Source organism: Bison bison, unplaced genomic scaffold (assembly GCF_000754665.1).
Source record: "Bison bison bison isolate TAMUID 2011002044 unplaced genomic scaffold, Bison_UMD1.0 scf7180017864043, whole genome shotgun sequence".
NCBI classification, from domain to species: domain Eukaryota; kingdom Metazoa; phylum Chordata; class Mammalia; order Artiodactyla; family Bovidae; genus Bison; species Bison bison.
The window spans coordinates 2,635,595-2,643,899 of NW_011494615.1; the positions used below are offsets into that span (position 1 = coordinate 2,635,595).

The 8,305-nt window shown below is 52.2% G+C and overlaps 1 protein-coding gene across 3 annotated transcripts in view; it reads left to right on the forward strand.

Annotated features, from left to right (window-relative positions):
* CSRNP1 (cysteine-serine-rich nuclear protein 1) overlaps positions 1 to 8,305 on the forward strand; it is a 15,042-nt gene that overhangs the window by 2,295 nt on the left and 4,442 nt on the right. For 2 of the 3 annotated variants that reach the window (XM_010835496.1, XM_010835495.1), the window contains exon 2: positions 5,316 to 5,563. In XM_010835496.1, the coding sequence (XP_010833798.1) occupies positions 5,353 to 5,563 (211 nt within the window). In that variant the 5' untranslated portion in view covers positions 5,316 to 5,352. Of the gene's footprint in view, positions 1 to 17; positions 4,520 to 5,315; positions 5,564 to 8,305 lie in introns of those variants that run through there. The other variant, XM_010835494.1, reaches the window with a different exon arrangement.

Genomic DNA, 8,305 nt, shown 5'->3' on the forward strand with positions numbered 1-8,305 from the left:
TATCCACCCCCTCCTGTCCCACCCCCTCCTGTCCCGTGCTGAGCCATCTTTTTAAAATGCAAATCTGCTGTTGTCACTCCCTACTTCAACCCTTCAGTGGCTTCCTGTGCCCTTAGGCGAAAGTCTGCCCTGTCAGCCCTGGCTCCCAAAGTCCCCTCCCAGGTAGCCCCTTCCCCTCCATCTCTTTGCCTCTTGCTCCTCAAGTCCCTCAGGGTTCCTATGCCCCCCTCTCTCTGGAACTTTTACTCCATCCTACCTTTTCCTCCGAGAGACCTGTTTTCACTCCGAGCTGTACCCCTTCCTGGCCTCCATTCCAGCACTCAACAGGATTCATAACTCATTTTTCTATTCTCTAGTAAACTCAAAGCTTCCAGGAGGGCAGTATTGTCTGTGTCTTGCTCCCTGTATTCCCAGCGCATGACACAGTGCTTGGCATGTCATAGGCACTCAATAAATATTTGTTGAAAGAATGAATGGATGAATGGCAGTGAAGGGGGCCTAGCTTAGGTGGAGGATGCAGTCTCTGTCAGGTGCAATTCCCCTTCTGCAGGAGCAGTTGCCTCGTGTAGCCAGCAAACATTTGGCGCTGCCTCCCCAGTGCCAGGCCCTGGAGGCCAAGGCTGAGGAACTGTCCCCTCCCCCTGGGGGATGGGATGGGAGGGGTGGGGATGTACCGGGCCTTCTGCTTGCCCTCTCTGGGCTGCCGTGGCTGTTCTTCTAGCCAATACCCATGGGGGTGTGAGGTGCTCAAAGGTGTCCTCCCCTTCTCCCAGGAAGTACTTCCTGGGGGCCTGGGGTCATGTGACCCCAAGTATTGGGGAGAGCTGGCCAAGGCCTGGGGCTCTGATGTTAAAAGACACATTCTTCAGATTCCTGACAGAGGGTGGAGGCAGCTGAAGGTGCCCCTTTTCCAATACCAGCTCTGACTTGGGACTGGAGCATTGGGACTGCTGAGGTCGAAGAGGAGTTGGTGTGACTTTTCAGAAGCCTGGGGATTCCCGCCCCTTAAACAGCCTTTGTTTGCTTGGTATCCAGGGTGAGGTGGCCTTCCCTCAGTTCACACAGTGTGGCCTGAGTGTGTAGATAATTGTGGCGAGGAGGGAGGGAGGCACCGCTCCCACCCCCCACCCCCCAGTCCTGGACTGTCAGCTCCTGTGAGTGGTGACGGCAGGGAGGGCCTGATTCTCAGGGCCCAGGCAGATCCCGGAAGAAGCCTGGTTCTCTTTGATTCAGGGTCTGTCTCCGGGGCTCCTTGGGGGTGTGGTATTTCTGTCTGGGCCAGCTCCTGGGAATTGCTTTTCCTTCCTCCAGGACCCTCGGAGGGGGCTGTGCTCACCCTGGGAACAGTGCCACGGTCGGTAGGGATCTTGATTCCTGGGTAGCTGTGGAGGGCCCCTCCCCCACCCTCTGACTCACTGTCTGACACTTTTCTTGGACTCTTACACTATCTTTCATTCCTTTTCTGACTTGGCCTCTCCTTGTCTCTGGCTGAGTCTTTTGGTCTCATCTGCCTCTGTCTCTCTCAGCCTTTGGATTCTCAGGTGGGGCGCCCGAGCACAAGATCCAGGGGCTCCTCCTCACCGCCACCCCGGGTCAGGGAGGACGTGAGTCCCCATTTCCAGGTCTGCAGATTTTGCTAGGTGCTCCTCACTAGGAGGTGCGTCATGGCTATGGCTCCCCAGTGTCCCCGTCTGCGTCCCTGGAGTTTACAACCCTCTCCCCTTAAGCTCCCGTTCTATAGACATCCCTGAGACAGAGCCACGGTGTCTGGCTTGAACGGGCTTCCCTAACACTCTTTCTACTTGTTTACTATTGGGGAACCTCCTGAGATGCCTGTGTTGGCACTTGCTGGCAGCAGGAGCTTCCTTTTCCTGCCCTCGGAGCTACCCCCTCCTGGGTGCTATTCTTGCTCAAACCCGCAGGCTGGGGGATGGGCATGTCCGCCCTCATCCCTGCCCCAACTAACTGTGACCCGAGCAGGAGGAGGGCACACTGACCAGTGGCCCCCAGAAACCTCATGTGCCTAAATCGTCCCTCTGTGTATACTGCAGTGCCAGCCTGCCTACCTCCGATGGTCCTCAGGAGCCTTCTCTGTGCCAGACTATTCCAGGCACAGGCACAGTGCCGACTAGCAGAGAGGCCTTCAGCCCTGCACGAGGGAGATGAGCAGTGAGGTGGTCACGGGAAGGAGCCATAAGGGCCTTGATGGGGGAATCCCATGGTTCACGGAGGCCCAGAGAGGCATGTAGTGGGGAGGAGGAAGGGTGTCAGGGAGGCCCTCTGGGAGATGACTTCTTAAGGGGATTGAGGCTGGGTTCCAACTTGTGCAAAGGCCAGGAGTGAGAAGGTCATGCCTGTTAGGGCAACTGCAAGTTCAGCTGGAGTATAAAGTGAGGGGGTTGGGAAGAGTCTTGCATGAGTCTGGGGGCTAGGCATACTTCAGCCTCTTGGAATTGCGGACTTGATCCTAAGGGGGCGCCCCTTAGGGAATGATTCTCTGCATGGAGATGGTGGGCAGACACTTGGTTTAATAAGATCATTCTAGCTCCAGGGTAAAGAGTGGCTGCAAGGAGAGGGCAGGAGACGGGGACAGTATCAGTGGGACAGAGACGTAAGGGTAACAGACTTTCAGAATTGAAGGTGACGTGTGTAAAATGCACACAGTAGATGAATCTTAGGTGTGCAGTGAGATGTTTTAGTGGAACCGCCACCCAGACAACACAGAACACTTCCAGACACTACTACCCGCTCCCGGCCCTGGGAAAATTCCCTCATGACTGTCTCCAGTACATGCCCTTTTCCACCCCCTGGGTAATCACGATTCTGACTTGTATCATCACTGATTGGGTTTGCCTTTTCTTCAACTTCATTCACATGTAATCTTGTTTCTGGCTTCTGTCACTCACCATGCTATCAGTGAGAACCATCTGTGTCGTGTGTATCCAGGAGCTCGTTTTTTTTTTTTTCCCCCTCGGTGTAGAATGACACATTCAGCAAGCATTTACCACTGTTCTAAGAACCTGACATGGATTGATTCACGTAAACGTCCCAACCCTATTCGGTTGTAAGACAAATTGAAAACCCAGAGAAGTTAAGGAACTTGCCCAACATCACCCAGCCAACTGATAGCCACTCCAGGGTTCAAATGTGAGCAGTATGGTTCTGGAGCCGAGGTTCTCTTCACACTCTGCTGGGCAGCCTCTGTGATACCTGCCATGTCGGTGCCTGGCCTTGTGTGGATTGAATGAGCTAATGTGTACTTACAGGACTGGGTGACTGGATGTGGATGGAGGGCGACAGGAAGGAGTTGAGGATGACTGCAGGTTTCTGGCTTGAGTAACTGGGTGGGTGGCAGTGCTGTTACTAAGATAGGGAACACAGGAAGAGGAACAGATGGCATGGGGAGGTGGGGAACAGAGACAAGGGGTTCGATATGGGGCCTGCAGAATTTTATGTTTCTAAGGGGTGGCCAGGCAGAGACCAAGTGAGCATTTGGTTTGAGGGAGTCTTTGGCTTAGGTGTGTGACTAGGAAGACATTCAGCACCCTTTAGGCAGCATCTGGAGTTGGGGAAGAGATGGGATCTCACAGTGGGATTGTGGTAAGGACAAGATCCTTGGGTGTGGTTTGTCGTGTGTGTTTCTGTGTCTGGGTGCCTCTGGGTTCTGCGCGTGCGCTAGCATGCGTGTGTGTGTGTGTGTGTGTGTGTGTGCGCGCGCGTGCGTGCGTGCGTGCGTGCACACATGCATCTACCTCTGGGCCATGAGTTCCCCCATCTCCTGGGAGAGTCTTCAGGTCAGCTGAGAGCTGGGTTGTTTTTGTTTGTGGTTTGACCCTGGGAGAGGTGGGGGGGTGCCAGGCCTGAGAAACTATCTGCTGAGAAGCCCCCGGAAACACCTGTGCGTCCTCTTCCCCTGGGCTCAGCATTGTTGGAGGGTTGGCAAGTCGCGGAGCTTGGGTTGGCAAGTCGCGGAGCTTCTCTTGCTGCTCTGGTGCCTGTGAGGAGAGGCTGTCCCTGGGATGAATTTTACCCAGTAAGTTGGTTTGACAGCACACTGCCTAAGTCTGGGATCCAGGGACTTCGTGGGAGGCTAGGCCAAGGGGTGTTTCGAAAGGACACCTGAGCAGGGGAGATTGCCAGCCTTCTGGTTGGCTTTTCCTGTTCGCTGTCGTTTCCTGTGCTGCGGTGGGGGAGGGGCTCCCAGCACTGGGGCCTCTGCGCTGCCGTTTCCCCTTCCTCCTGGTGGCCTCCTGGGGCCCAGCCCTGAGTGCTCACTGGGTATCTGGGCTCAGCCCTAAGGACCAAGTCCTTTGGGGATTCTCAAACAGTGGAAGAGGCTGTCAGGAGAAACCCCAAGTCCCCTTCCCTCACGTGAGGCCAGCCAGGCTGTGAGAATCTCTGGTTGCTCTACTGAGGAGGGCTGAGACCCTTAAAGGGGAGACACAGCCAGCAGTGTGTCCTGGGGTGCTCCAGGTCACCCGACTGCAGACAGGAGGAGCATGGAACCTCAGCGTGGCCGGTCAGTTGCACTCCAAGAGGGTTTTTGTTTTTTAAGGGCAGAGTATACTTTCCTTTGAAAGTTAATTCAAACAGGGTTAGAAATTGGAGTGGAAGGCAAGAAGAAGGTGAATTTTGAAGATCAAACAGGAGATATTAAAGAGCCACGAAGCCCAGGTGGCTCTGGTCCCACAGTCAGGCCTGGAGGTAGGGGACTTCTCCTGTGGGCGGGGGTTTCTAAGGGAAAGTCTGAGCAGCTCCATCACAGGAAAGTTGTGTGTTGGAAATCAGGGGTGGTGTCCAAGCCAGCCTGTTCCCTGGAGTGCCCTGGTCGGCCTGGCCCTGAGTGAGGGCCTGTCACCAGTGTGTGCAGGGCGGCGTGTCTGTGGGTGTGCTGGGAGGGAGGAGGGGGAAGCAGCCACTGTACGAGGGCTGTGCAGGCTGTTGGCATGCACCCGGCCTCACACACACAAAGGCACACAGATGCAGCCGTGTGAATCACCCAGCCAGTGAGTCAGCCCCCGGGATTCCTGCGGGGGAATGAGCGAGGCCAGGCTGAGGTCTGTCGGCCCATCTGTTGGTCTGGTGTGTGTGTGTGTGTAGGTGGGTTACAGTAGGTAGTAAAGGGGAAAACTTCGTTGGTGCAAGTCTGCAAGCGCCAGGGTGAGGGTTTGAACCTCAGGGCTCCATCCAGTGCAAGGCAGCCTCCTGGAGTCCTGGGCATCCTTGGGGGGGTGGTGGGAGAGGCGATGACTGGGCCTGGGTGCCCACCTCCTGCCCTCAGGCCTGCACCTAGAGCTCTCCCGTTCTCATTCCAGGCTGGCTGTGCCCAGGCCCCAGAGCACCCTCGCCACCATGACCGGGCTGCTGAAGCGGAAGTTTGACCAGCTGGATGAGGACTCGTCCTCGCTCTGCTCGTCCTCCTCCTTGTCCTCCTCGGGCCACCACTCCCCTTCCTGCTCCCCCAGCTCCTCGGTTTCCCCGGCCTGGGACTCGGATGAGGAGAGCCCTTGGGATCAGCTGCCCTTGCCTGACCGTGACTTCTGTGGCCCCCGAAGTTTCACTCGTGAGTCTCTCTGCCCTGGGTACCCCATCGCACCCCTCTCTCCTTCCTCAAGATGAAATTGGGGGCGGCCCTGATGAAGTCGTCCCGGCCTCTGGAGGTTGTGTGCCCCCCGGCTTCAGCTTCCCTGCCTGCTCCCCAGCTCATCCACTTCCTGTCCTACAGAGGTCACTCGGGAATGCCGGCTCCAGCGGCATTCACCTTTGACCTTGGGACTCTCCAGCTTGGAGTCATCACGTTCAGGGCAGGGCTCCTTGGTGGCCCCAGGGCCTTCCCACCCAGCTCTGCCCCTCAGTTCCAGTTTCGTTTCTCCCAACTGGCTCCCTGTCCTCTAGCAGCTGCCCTGCCCAAGTCCCACACCCCATGCTTCTGTGCTGCGGGGCCTGTCAGGCCGGTCCCTCACCTGGCAAAATGCTGTTTGGCTTTGCTTGAATGCAGTGAGAAGGTTTTTTCCCCAGTTAGTTTTTTAAGTTTACATGATTCTGATTTCAAACTGACAAAGAGGCCCTAGAGTGTTTCTCCACCTTATTTGTCATTATTGCACCCCCTCAACACCAAGGAGCACATGGAGACATTTCTTCTCTGATGACCCCACCGTGATGTCTAAACACCACAGATATGTCTATTTATGGACTATATGCAGAGCTGTACACTATACGTGAAAAAGTATAGTTTGTAGCAGATACAGTCTAATAGTACATTAACTGACTCAAGTGCTATGGGTTTACTCTAGAAATACAAGGATGCTTTAATACTGTAAAATCTAATCATATAAATGTACCAAATGACTGTGTCAGAGGAGGGAAAATATGAGAGCTGCTGTTTGATAACATGTAATATTCCTTCTGGCAAAAGGAGAAGAGGATAGCAGAGGATGAGATGGTTAGATAGCATCACTGAGTCAGTGGACATGAATTTGAGCAAATTCCAGGAGATAGAGAAGGGCAGGGAAGCTTGGCGTATTGCAGTCCATGGAGTCGCAAAGAGCTGGACACGGCTTAGTGACTGAACAACAACTACAACAACAATATTCCTTCTAGAAAAAACCCTTAGTATGATAAGAATAAGTAAATTCTGCCCTAAATGATAAAAAATACATGTTTCAACCCAAAACCATGTATTAGGATTGACGAGGAAACAATGGAAACAGCCCCACTAAGTCAGGAACCAGCTGGGGGCACTGTCTGTCACCACCGTTTGTTAACATCATTCAGGAAGTGCTAGCCAATTCAGTTAGTAAAGAAAATGAGAATTAAATACACTAGATTAGAACAGGCAAAAGGCCATGATTTGCAGGTGGTCGACTACATGATAAATTCAAGAACAGGTATATAGAAAACCTATTAGGAGGAAATTCCCTCAGATAGCTGGGTACAAAATTAATATTTAAGTCTAAATATACAGCATCGCCAAGGTTTGATGGTAACTTCTTATGGTTCAAACTAATAAAATCAGTAGTATACAAATATATGTATCAAATATGCCAATACATTGCTTACTAACTGACATACTTAATAACTTATAAACAGTAGTAGACCTTTCTGAGCTTGTTGCAAAATGCAGAAGTGATAAGGGAAAAGCTTAATATACTTTTGATTTCATAAACCATAGAAATTATTTTGTAAAACCCCACAAGCAAAAATAACTAAAATATTTGTACAGATAGGTTAGACTGGTTCAGTTCAGTTCAGTTCAGTCGCTCAGTCCTGTCTGACTCTTTGCGACCCCATGAATCGCAGCACGCCAGGCCTCCCTGTCCATCACCAACTCCCGGAGTTCACTCAGACTCACGTCCGAGTCAGTGATGCCATCCAGCCATCTCATCCTCTGCCATCCCCTTCTCCTCCTGCCCGCAATCCCTCCCAGCATCAGAGTCTTTTCCAGTGAGTCAACTCTTCGTATGAGGTGGCCGAAGTACTGGAGTTTCAGCTTTAGCATCATTCCTTCCAAAGAAATCCCAGGGCTGATCTCCTTCAGAATGGACTGGTTGGATCTCCTTGCAGTCCAAGGGACTCTCAAGAGTCTTCTCCAACACCACAGTTCAAAAGCATCAATTCTTCGGCGCTCAGCCTTCTTCACAGTCCAACTCTTAACATCCATACATGACCACAGGAAAAACCATAGCATGACTAGACGGACCTTTGTTGGCAAAGTAATGTCTCTGCTTTTGAATATGCTATCTAGATTGGTCATAACTTTCCTTCCAAGGAGTAAGCGTCTTTTAATTTCATGGCTGCAATCACCATCTGCAGTGATTTTGGAGCCCCAAAAAATAAAGTCTTCCACTGTTTCCCCGTCTATTTCCCATGAAGTGATGGGACCGGATGCCATGATCTTCGTTTTCTTGAATGTTGAGCTTTAAGCCAACTTTTTCACTCCCTTCTTTCACTTTCATCAAGAGGCTTTTTAGTTCCTCTTCACTTTCTGCCATAAGGGTGGTGTCATCTGCATATCTGAGGTTATTGATATTTCTCCCAGCAATCTTGATTCCAGCTTATGCTTCTTCCAGTCCAGTGTTTCTCATGATGTACTCTGCATATGAGTTAAATAAGTAGGGTGACAATATACAGCCTTGACATACTCCTTTTCCTATTTGGAACCAGTCTGTTGTTCCATGTCCAGTTCTAACTGTTGCTTCCTGACCTGCATACAGATTTCTCAAGAGGCAGATCAGGTGGTCTGGTATTCCCATCTCTTTCAGAATTTCCCATAGTTTATTGTGATCCACACAGTCAAAGGCTTTGG